The sequence below is a fragment of the Ctenocephalides felis genome, unplaced genomic scaffold (genome assembly GCF_003426905.1).
Source record: "Ctenocephalides felis isolate EL2017-DRISC unplaced genomic scaffold, ASM342690v1 CF-g0.4_SCAFFOLD_01492, whole genome shotgun sequence".
Lineage (NCBI taxonomy): Eukaryota > Metazoa > Arthropoda > Insecta > Siphonaptera > Pulicidae > Ctenocephalides > Ctenocephalides felis.
The window spans coordinates 52,468,352-52,480,759 of NW_020537646.1; the positions used below are offsets into that span (position 1 = coordinate 52,468,352).

General features: G+C 31.0%; 1 protein-coding gene across 1 annotated transcript in view; it reads right to left on the bottom strand.

Moving 5' to 3' along the window:
• Positions 1–9,427: 9,427 nt before the first annotated feature.
• The window catches only part of LOC113371384 (pikachurin-like), a 315,983-nt gene continuing 313,002 nt past the window's right edge, over positions 9,428–12,408 (bottom strand). Inside the window, exon 16 of the mRNA XM_026612012.1 lies at positions 9,428–9,573. Coding sequence (XP_026467797.1) covers positions 9,428–9,573 — 146 coding nt within the window. The remainder of the gene's footprint in view (positions 9,574–12,408) is intronic.

Sequence of the window (12,408 nt, forward strand, 5' to 3'; positions counted from 1 at the left end):
TAATTTAAATATATTCATTATTTTATTTTTTGAACTAAAAAAATTAATTTTTTAATTATAAATATTGTAACGACGATTTATAATTAAGGATTTGTTAGGGCATTAGAGTTGAACCGCACTATAAACCCAATTAAGTAATATTAAATAATTTAATAAGTAGATTCTGTTTCATTCGTTTAGCTTTGCTCGCCACAGGGTTGTTCTTAGAGGTCGGGTTAAGGCGTTAGCAAGTACCAAATTTGACCCATCAAGTAATACATCAATTGCAGTTCCTGAAGTCACCAAGACTAGACTAGAAAAATTAGAATTCTAACTGAATTTTTGTTGTTTCTTTTTGTTTATGTATTATCGGTAATCTTATTTCTGTCTGTATTTTATTGTCACCCTTGCTTCATAAATTTGTGAAATAAAAAATTGTTAAAAGCATTTTTCTGTTTGCTCTCAAGTTTATTGTTTTTAGAAAAGTTTTCAAGGTCATTATTTGTGTGTAAAATTGTCAGTGAAAAATCAAGAATGTGTTCGATTTTAATGATTTTTAGTGTTGGAGTTTATAATACTTAGATTGGTAAATGGGGAAAATTCACGAATAAGGTAACTCAGATTCGCCAGGATTTGCCGACAGTGTAGTCGATATATATTTTGTTAATATGTGTGTCAAAAATAATTTATTGTCAAAAAACCTCAAAATAGAAAACGAAAAATATATTGGTTATGAAATTATTATACCAAACCGAATAAGATGAATCGAGCCAAATCTTTACCAAAATCAATTTACAAAAAAAATTGATGCAGTACATGCAAAATTTGATTCAGATATTCAAAATATGCGATGTAATTTAAGTACTAAATCAACTAAATCTTACAAAACTTACACTCGCACTGTAGAAGTCATCTCGGCCAGTTTTTTGGCACGATAGATCGATATTATTCATCCACAATCATACTAGAAAGGCGCTAAATTTCCTTTGCACTTTTATAATAATTATCATTTGGAAATTAATGATAGTGTTAGATTAAATTTATCATATTTCCTTTGAATTTCAATACATTTTTTGTCTACAGCCTCTTATAATAACGAACGTCAGTGTATACTTTACATAACCAATAACTTGAAGGAAAAGGGGAAATTGAATTGGAAAATACATATTAAAAATAAAAGGCAACAGATATATCAAATCTTCAAAAATTATTATTGACTATTAAACAAAAAATCAGAATTATCAATTTACAACAAATTACTTATAAATAAAGCGGTAATCAAACCCGTGTGAACCTACAAAATTCAACTTTGGGATACCGTCAAAAAGAACAATGTAAACATCATTCAACGCGCTCAAAACAAAATTCTGAGCCAAATATTAAGCGTGCAGCTCCTCGCTACACGCCATCATGGGTTGTTTACAAAGACACTAATTCATATAGCACATAATTATATAACAAAAAGGTTTTAATAATTAAATATGAAATAAAAATAAATAAAATATTAGAAATAAAAAGATTTATAAAAGATCTATTCATTGAAGCAGGTTAACTGTTTGAAACATTGTACGCAAGTATTCAAAAGATTGGAGTGAATATATATATATATATATATATATATATATATATATATATATATATATATAATATGTTAGCAACTTTGAATATTAGTTAGTATAGATACCAATATTAATAAGTCTATGCTGTCACTTGTACATGCTTCATGTAGTCGCCATATTGTTTTTATTGTCATGTTTAACAAATAAAAAAATATTCGTTCTTACTTTACTGGACTCGGAGGCGTGAACATCGAATTAGAAATAAATAGATCCTGACGTAAGATTAATGGTTGTTGTTATTATATGTATATATTATATTAACGTGTGATTTGATTTCAGTTAGCCAGAGTTGAGGTATTTAATCTATGTGATAAATACTGAGTAAATGTTAATGTTAAGCATCTAACAATTCAGAAGTGCGAATGAATTAACCTCACAGTTTGTGTTGTTTTAATAACGTTTTGGTTTCAGGTTTATTCACGAGTTTCTCTTTCAGAAAAGTCTTATTGTGCCAAACGAGACACTTGTTTGAGGTTAGCGTCGTGTGTACTGTGTTGAAATCGTGTGTCGATTTTGAATAGTGCGTGTAACTTTGATCGTGGGAGGCGATTGTGATAGTGAACATTTTGTAGTCTGTTGTGTTTCAGATCCTATTAGTAAAATGGAGAGACAGACAGACGCGTTCGAGATGTTCCAGAGTGCCATAAATGCCGCGGGAACGAGTACCGGACGAACATGTGAGGATGTGATGTTAAAGATGATCGCGATGTTAATGAAACGCACTGAAGAACCAAAGGTTATTTTTCACGCGGAGGCAGACTTCACGAAGACCATTGGTTATTTTAATGGTGGAAAAGGTGGTGTATCCGCAGAGGAATGGATAGAAAAATTGGACAGTACCAAGAATATCCGAAACTGGCCGGATAACATTATTTTGAAACATGCGCGGAGGCTATTGATTAATGGCGGCCGTGATTGGTATGACCTAAAACAGCAGAACCTGAAATCTTGGGATGATTTCTAATATTATTTCAGGAAAGCTTTCATCCTAAGTGGAGAAAATTTAGCAGCTAAATCGGAAAGGATGAGAAAGCGAAAGCAGCTAAAGTCGGAGGATGCCAATGCATATTTCCATTCCAAAACAAAATTGTGCCAGGCATTACATATGAGTTTCGAGGAAACGAAACAGCAAGTTCTTAAAGGACTGCTAGACAAACAGCTATATGTCATTTTAGCTGCAGAGAAGCACGCCGATTATGACGAACTCGGTACAAGTATTTTAACACACGAAAGTACCTTAAATGATTTAAAGTTCGAGTCGGGTGAGAGCAGTCAGTCATGGAATACCACGAAAGTAAAGAGTGAGGTTGGAGAAGGTGTTCAACAATCTGGAAGAAGAGAAGTGAAGTGCTACCGATGCAGGAAGGTAGGACACTTTGTTCAGAATTGCCCAGAACGTAATAAGATTAAAACTGAAACCGACACTAAAAATCCTAGTGGTGAAATAAATTGGATTGCTGATAAAAAGGATAAGACAGGAGAAAAATATATGAAACGTGTCACCATAGATGGCAAAGAACTCAGGGCTATGGTGGACGCAGGAAGTTCGATATGCACAATCAAAACTTCATTGGTGAACAAAGAAGAGTACCGAGTGGTACACAAACCAATGATGATAAAGAGCTGGGGGCCAGAGAACTTCAAATTGGAGTCACCAGCAGCAATAATTGTTACAATAGAGGTGGACGGAGTCATCGCGAAGGATGTTCCTGTCAGAGTGGTGCCAGATGATGCACAGGACATTGACATGATAATCGGGCGCACAGTTACTGAGTTGCCACATATATATTATACCACAGAGGATGGTATATTAATGTTCAAGCAGAACGAAGTCAGACAATTGTGGACATAGAAGATGTGGAACAGAAACCCGGAACATTGACAAATCTACCCGAAGGAACAAATAGACTAATTCCTTGTTTTGATAATTTTAAGTCAAATAACACGGAGTTGTACAAGGACCATGCAGCGCTGGACCAGGAGAGGAAGGCACTGGACCAGGAGAGGAAGGCACTGGACCAGGAGAGGAAGGCATTGGACCTAGAGAGGACAACACTGGACCTAGAGAAAGCAGCGCTAGACCAGGAGAGAAAAGTACAGGACATAGAGATGGCAAAACTGGACCAGGAGAGAAAGGCACTGGACCGCAGGAGTATGTCACTGAACCGGGACAGGACGACAATGGACTAGGAAAGGATTGCGCTGAGGCATGAAAGAATCCAAATCATGCAGATGAGAGCGAAGTGGGAACAATCTCATCGAAACTTAGAGAAATTGCCATGCAAAAAACAATAATTGAGAAAAATTACAAAATAGAGAAACAAACCAGATGGAAGAGGACCCCAACAGACTGGCGACAGATACCAGCGGACTGTAGGAAGACCCTGAAGGAGCAGAAGATGGGCGAAGAAGACTCTGGACTTGGAGAAAATCACATCGGATTGGGAGAAGAGGACTCTGGACTAGGAGAAGACCATACTGGACTGGGAAAAGAGGGCAGTGGATCGGAGGAAGAGGACACAGGACTGGGAGAAGAGGACACTGGACAGAGAAGAGAAGAGGAACACCAGGACCGAAAAAACCCAAGAACCGTCCCTAACGTGACAGCCATTAGCCAGCCAGATTGCACACTTATTTACTCGAGGACGAGTAATTATAGGATGGCCGAATGTTAGCAACTTTGAATATTCGCGCTAGCATAGATACCAATATTAAGTCTATGCTGTCACTTGTACATGCTTCATGTAGTCGCCATATTGTTTTTATTGTCATGTTTAACAAATAAAGAAATATTCTTTCTTACTTTACTGGACTCGGAGGCGTGAACATCGAATTAGAAATAAATAGATCCTGACGTAAGATTAATGGTTGTTGTTAGTATATGTATATATTATATTAACGTGTAATTTGATTGCAGTTAGCCAGAGTTGAGGTATTTAATCTATGTGATAAATACTGAGTGAATGTTAAATTTAAGCATCTAACACACACACACACCACACACATATATATATATATATATATATATATATATATATATATGTATTCACTTCAATCTTTTCCCGCACTTCACGTTGGCGCTCTCATCAAGATAGCTTTACTCAAACGGTTCTAGAACACAAATATATATATATATATATATATATATATATATAATAAATAATATATATATATATATATATATATATTTATATTTTATTATATATATATATATATATATATATATATAGATCCTATGTCTGTAGTATAGCTCGATGCGGATTAGAGACATGGACTCTAACAAAGGCCGGAAATAACTATCTGGTGGGTTTTGAAATGTGGTGTTGGAGGCTAATGGAAGTGTTAAAGTGGACAGATAAAATAACACATAGGTAAATATATCCTGAGAAAAGTGGTCAAAGAAAGAACTTTACTGCGCACAATCATCGAAATGATAGGAAACTGGATCGGACCCATTCTGCAAAAAGAGTCTTTTACACGACGAAGTGAAAGGTGAAGTAGAAGGACTAAAATGATTGAAAAAAGAAAATTGCAGATGCTGACGTACATGAGAAGAGAAAATAAAAAAACCTAAAAAGAAGCGCAGGATCAAGAAACATGGAAGCAAAAGTTTGTAGCGAAAAATACATAAAATTTGTAAATAGGAAACTGGATCGGACCCGTTCTGCAAAAACAGTCTTTTACACGACGAAGTGAAAGGTAAAATAGAAGGATTAAAATGATTGAAAAAAGAAAATTGCAGATGCTGACGTACATGAGAAGAGAAAATAAAAAAAAACTAAAAAAAGCGCAGGATCAAGAAACATGGAAGCAGAAGTTTGAATTGTTTAATGAAAATGGGATTAGTAAAGAAGGTAGAGAAAGAGAATCAAAGATTTGTCGTGGCTCTTATACTATGGATCTGCCTTCGAGCAGACTATTCTTAATAAACTTAAGTAATAATTAAATCTATATTTTTAATAATGAAATAAGTAGAATTCTTTCTAACAAAAATAGTTTTTTCATCGTATTTAATTTTTTCATATGATTGCACCACTGAAAAAAAGCCAGAATAATTCAGAACGAAACTGGGATTTTCTAATGCGTTAAGTTCATTAATATTGACGGTAAATTTTATGAATTGATCTCTAAATGTTTCACGTTTGAAAATTAGCTGTTTGATTTCAGGACTAATAAGGCTGCATATTTATGAAAGTTTTCGTTTATGAACATATAATATGAAATAATATAGTAACTTCACATTGGTGTTCAATAAATACAATTATGTACTTGCGAAAATTAGTACTTGGTTTCTAAAAGTAAAATCGTTAAGTTAGAGAAACTCTCAATCGGGAATATGAATAAAGGGGCAAAAATGTGATGTGGCTTTGATTAGAAATAATCAGACTCTCGGAGTTGCTTAATCTTACACAATGGACTATATTTTGGTAAACAAATGTTCTTCTTCCTCAATAATAAAAAACTAAAAATAATACAACTCTAAATAAAAAAAGAAAAACTTAAAGAAGCACTCAATGAGTCAATTTACCAAAATTAATACAAATTAAAGAATTTGAGCGAAAGTACCTAAGTTGTTATAAAGTACTGCTTGTAATCTGAAAAATATATTGATTAGAACTATCTGAAGTTTAGATTCTAAACAACACTGGACTAGACTGGAACTATATTCGGACTAGACTCGGAACCGGCTAGACTAACTCGGAACATGACCGAAGGCGAAAAGTAAAATGAATCGAAACTGACCAGAGACGGCGACTAAAATAATGTCGATATATAAGAATACTTATCGTGGCATTACCCCATTTTATATATTTTGATATAAAAAATTGATATGTTTGAAACAAATCTATTAGTAGTTCTTATCAGCCATTTTGAAGTAGGGAGGCTAGGGTCTTATTGTAATAAGAGTAAGGAGTAACCGGTGTTATTCAATAGAATCTTAACCTAAAATAAAATATGAATTTGTCTCGATTGGACATGTGAACCATCCTGCATAATGTCACACCTACTGTCTCGCACACCGACGCCGTATACGAATTTGTATGTCCGCCATTTTTAGTATGTGATATAAAATTGTACTATCATAAAATATTGGTTCGTAACCAATGGTTACATTATTGTTACCGACTCATTTTAAACTTTATATATCTTATTTTGTTATCAATTTATCAATCATTGATAATTGTGATTAATATAAATCGATTAAAAAATCACCTGGGGTTATTTGTAACAAATTATTGGATTTGCAACATGCAATTATGTTCTTGTCTGGTATTCAGTAAAGCTTATTCAGATTCAAGTGAAGAAAATTGGGTGGAATGTATACTTTTAAGATGCAGACACATATAAATTGTGTTACAGATAGTGTTATTGTGTTTATTTATGTTAGGTTTTTTCACAGAAGATACTGTATAATTTATTTATATTAATTTTAGTTTACGTTAATTAACGAAAATTATTGTGTACATAAAACAACTCAATTTTATTAAAAATGAGTGAAGAATATATTATCAGCAATGTTACTGACGTTTTTGTGGTTACTCCTTGTCACGGTAGATGTCACTTCTTGTCGGTACCAAACACGAGGTAAGTTGTAACATCGCAAAATGATTAACTGTGAAATAATGAATAAAAGGTATAAAATTATTTGTACTTGGCTGGGTAAAGAAATAGTTGCAGCACCTATCCACATTTGTTTTATAGTATTATAATCAGTGAAACTCAAACTCAATCACTGAACTAATACAATAAGTCCCTAGTTCTACAAGAAACGCAAAATTAGCATCAGATACTCAAAAATAAATCGTTTCATAAAATTCGTACTAAATATTGAGTTTCGTGAAATATTTACATTTCTATATACAAATTTCGTTCTTTGACTAATCAAATTGAACTTTAAAGTAGAACCTTCATATTTTGTTCAGATATTTGACGAAATATTAAATATCGTTAGATTAACCAAAATCTAACTTAATTAAAATTCAAAAATAAATTTTTATATTTTCCGCAAATTTCAAATATCAGATTGTTAATTGACTTCATTCATCTAATATATATTTATAAAATGAAGAATATACATATTAATCAAACAAAACTTATAGCATATTGTCTTAAAGCACAGCTTTAAGTGCAATTTGAAAAGTAATATGTGTGTCAATGAATAATTTTTCTGTGTATGTGACGTGCAAGTAAATATTGTTTTATAACATCAAAAGCATTGTTTCATTGTCCATTAAAAACCACAATAATCATGCTCAATTATTTTAAATGTTATACATACATATATATATATATATATATATATATATATATAGATATATATATATATATATATAACATCACAACTCATTTTGTTACATATGTATATATATATATATATATATATGTGTATATATATATATATATATATATATATATATATATATATATATATATATATATATATATTCAATAGATAAGTCCTGGATTTTTTCAATATATTGATTGTTCCTTTTCCGAACAGTAAATCCAATAATAAAAAACAATTTGTTTTTTGAAGATGTTTAATACGACGTTTCGGAACTAGGTACGTTCCATCATCAGGTTTATTCTGTCAAATACAATGTTTTCTAAAAATATTGATTAACATTAATTAATGATGGTCAATACAGATTAATTAGAAAAAAAATTTATAAAGGAATGGATTATGTACCGGGGTAAAGAGTTATAAGAATTAACTAAAAAAGGTTTTATATAAAATTGAGAAGCAAAAATTATTTACCTGTAATAATTTATATATCCATATCACTAATATTTTTTTGTTAAAAACACTCGATTTTTTTCGAGGATATTTGTAGAGAGGACAAATAAAGGACAAAGGTAAATAATTTTTGCTTCTCAATTTTATATAAAACCTTTTTTAGTTAATTCTTATTACTCTTTACCCCGGTACATAATCCATTCCTTTATAATTTTTTTTCTAATTAATCTGTATTGACCATCATTAATTAATGTTAATCAATATTTTTAAAAAACATTGTATTTGACAGAACAAACCTGATGATGGAACGTACCTAGTTCCGAAACGTCGTATTAAACATCTTCAAAAAACAAATTGTTTTTTATTATTGGATTTACTGTTCGGAAAAGAAACTATCAATATATATATATATATATATATATATATATATATATATATATGCATATAAGAATATCCTTATTAAATAAAAAATGAAATAAAAGAAACCACTATTGCTACATAGACACAAGCCAAATTCTAAAAGTTCCTAAAACATTAAAAAATGTACTTATTCAAAAAGCGTACTGATTTGATTGCTTCTCAACGTGATATCAAGAAAAGTTTTGACATACATTAAGTAACCTACAATTTTATCTGCAATAAATGTGTACGCGCTGTAATTAATTTAATTGTATATTCTATATTACTTATATACTTATTATTTGGTACACATTACATGTTTGAATACTCTATGAATCCAATAATTACAAATATATAAATAGTTGCGAGTACTTTCTTGACAAATGATCTAGATGTGTACTGCCGGTCAAGAATTTATTTAGAATTTTTACTACTCTTAATTAATAATAATTTATAACCTTGTAATAAATTCTTAGTATCAATGAATTATCTGCTCTCTGTACATATATATATATATATGGTATTTATTTTTGCAATGCGCTGCTTCAATAATTTAATGAATTTCAGTCTTAATTTATAAGGTTTAGATTACTAATAGTCACTGCACTCACATTAAACAAAATAAAATCCTTACACGCACAAAACACTCTAAAAATAGGCATTTACTTTAAAATCTTCGTAATAGCCTGTTTTAAGTAGCGCAGGATTCCACGTTTTGTGATAAACCTCGTTTTAAAGATATTTCAAACTGTCCTCCCAATATAAGCTCTGATATGCATCCGTTAAATCCAACTTGATACCTATGCCCGATACTCTGTTGCAAATCGGGCACGCCACCTAAAACAAGAGAAATTGTACATGCAATTCAGCAAATATAATTTTTATTTTTATTGTTCTGAATAATATTTTCATAACTACTATCTTTCGAATTTATTAATTTTTTTTTCAATATGTTTAAAATGAATATATTTTTCATATATATTTCATATATGATAAAACAAATATGTTTACACAATAAGGTCCCGTTTTAACCCGCCTATGGAGTAATATGAAAATTTTACAGCCAGAGGGCAAACAGATCCAATGTTTTATTTCTTATTTTAAAGAGATTTTGCGATATGGTAGCTATAATATTCTACTAATACAAAATAAAAAACTTATGGGTGCATTTTGAACAGGGTTGGAGTAACTATCAATTGAAATTATTTTTTGTAAAATCGTCTTTTAAGTAAAATTAAATTTTTATTTACTTTTTTTATTTTTTACGTCTTTGCTAAGGTAAAGATACAGTTGGTCCTTCTTGCCCCACCAACCTATTAGGTAAAAAGAAATCTAATTTTTTTTCAAGAACATTTTTTTTTTGTATATCGAAAATAATTCAGATTTTATTTTTAATTCTGACAATAGTTGTAATATACTTTAAACAAATAATTTCAACTTTGCAATTCAGTTTATATAATTCTTATAAATATTAAACAATATTACAATATTTATAATAATCTATTTGAAAACATTCAGTATTTCTCGAACATTTCGTTACGGTACGGAAAGTTCCAGCAATTTGCCTTTAGGCACGATGCTATACACCCCACTAGTTTGACAATAAAACTCCCAAACTTAAATTTTTCATCAGCAAAACTGACCACCATAGACAGAAACAGATGGTAATCCTTTGGTGTAAACTCCAAACTATGAGATAGATGCATAAAAATCTCCCGCCACCGGAGCTTCTGAGGAGTCCCTATCGATGTGTGTGCTCTGGTCTATCCTGATTAAACACAATTTTTCACCTATTGGCCATTAACTTCCCGTTAGGGTAGTTATAGTAATGAACCGAAAATAGAAAATGAAAATTTTTGCATTCCTTCACGTTTTGAATGTTTTTGAACATTTTGGCATACCTAAAAAAAATGGATGTGTGTGTGTGTGTGTGTTTTGTATGTCCGCATTTTTTTGTCCACGTTTTCGGGCGCGCGGATTGACCGATGTGCATAGTTCAAAAAACATTCGATTCCTATTGGTAGGGGTAGGGAGATATGCTGATTAGTTTTAGGCAGGTCCAGCCGTTACGGAGATACGGAGCAAAGAGTGCAGAAAATAGAAATCGAGTTTTCATCCGATTTGAATGATCCAAAGAATTTTCTGCTTGTTTTAACGAAATAATTGCTTTTGGAAAAAAATTGTTTCAATTTTTTTTGTATATCGAAAATAATTCCGATTTTAATTTTAATTCTGACTAAATTTCTAATATAGTTTAAACAAATGAATTTCAACTTTGCAATTGTGTTTATATAATTCTTATAAATATTAGACAATGTTACAATATTTATAATAATCTATTTGAAAACATTTAATATTCCCCGAACATTTCGTTACGGTACGGAAAGTTCCAACAATTTGCCTCAAGACACGATGCCATACACCACTAGTTTTGCACTAATTTTGAAGAATAAACTGGCTATAAATTTATCGAAGGATGGAAAAATTCATGGGAATAATGAAGGTCCGTGGTTAATAAAAACCGATATCTCAAAAATCAGTAAAGTTAAGAATTGTTCAACAACAATATTTGAAAGTAGGGGAAAAATGTATAACCAGTCATCACCTTAATTCTTACGATGTTGCTATCGGTAGATTAATGGTAATCTTTGAAAATTCATAACAAAAGTATTTTTTATCGTTGTTAGTTTTGTCGGTTGCGAGCACTGCGATTTAGTTTACGAGATCTTAATATAGATTTAAACTCTACGTTTTTCAATTGTTTTATAAACTGTAATATTTATTTTAAGTGAGATTCAACAGTTTTTTTTTATATAACCACCTGGGTGAAGTGAAAAGGACCAACTGTACGATAACCCTGGCAAAGGTGTAAAAAATAAAAAATAGAAAAAAAGTAAATTAAGTTAAATAAACCAATTTTATAAAATGCAAATTATATAAATTGTTATTTCAAATCTGCTGGTCAATATTTCTGACAAAATACTAGATCAAGAATATTTACAGTGTTATCTGTATAAAAAAAACATAAAATTTATATTCTGCATTAGTTGAATAATGTAAATATTTTGTGAAATACCTTTAAAATTAAAATAAGACATTGAAGCTGTTTGTCACCTAGCCGTCCCAAGTTACTCCGCCTATGTTATTTATGAAAAAACACATTTCTACAATGATGAAGTCTTGACAGTTGTGAGCTTATACATTTGACAGTAGTATTCCTAGGAATTCGTGGGTGAGCACCCACACACAGATATAAAATGACATAAATACCCTTTCCTATATATGTTATAATTATTAGTAAAAAGTATTAAATATAAAAGCGAGTCCATGACAGTATTATTTACAGTTATACGCAAAATCCAGAATTTTAAAAAAATATTATAAACATGAAACATAATCAGTATTCGATTATTTGGAGTTTGTAAAGACTATAAATCAAAAGACCAAAAAAACTTGAATTATATTATACCATTTTTTCTATAGAAAGTGGATAGAACTTCCAGTCAGATTGTATAAACGTCAGTTCGAAACCAACTGCCGTACAGGTAGCATCGGATCAATAAATATTCAATATTTATTTCTTATCAGTTGACCTCAGTTCGCTTCGAACCTTCGGCCAGGTATACTGTGCCTCACGTTAGTGTAAACAAACATTGTTATCATCCAAAGTGA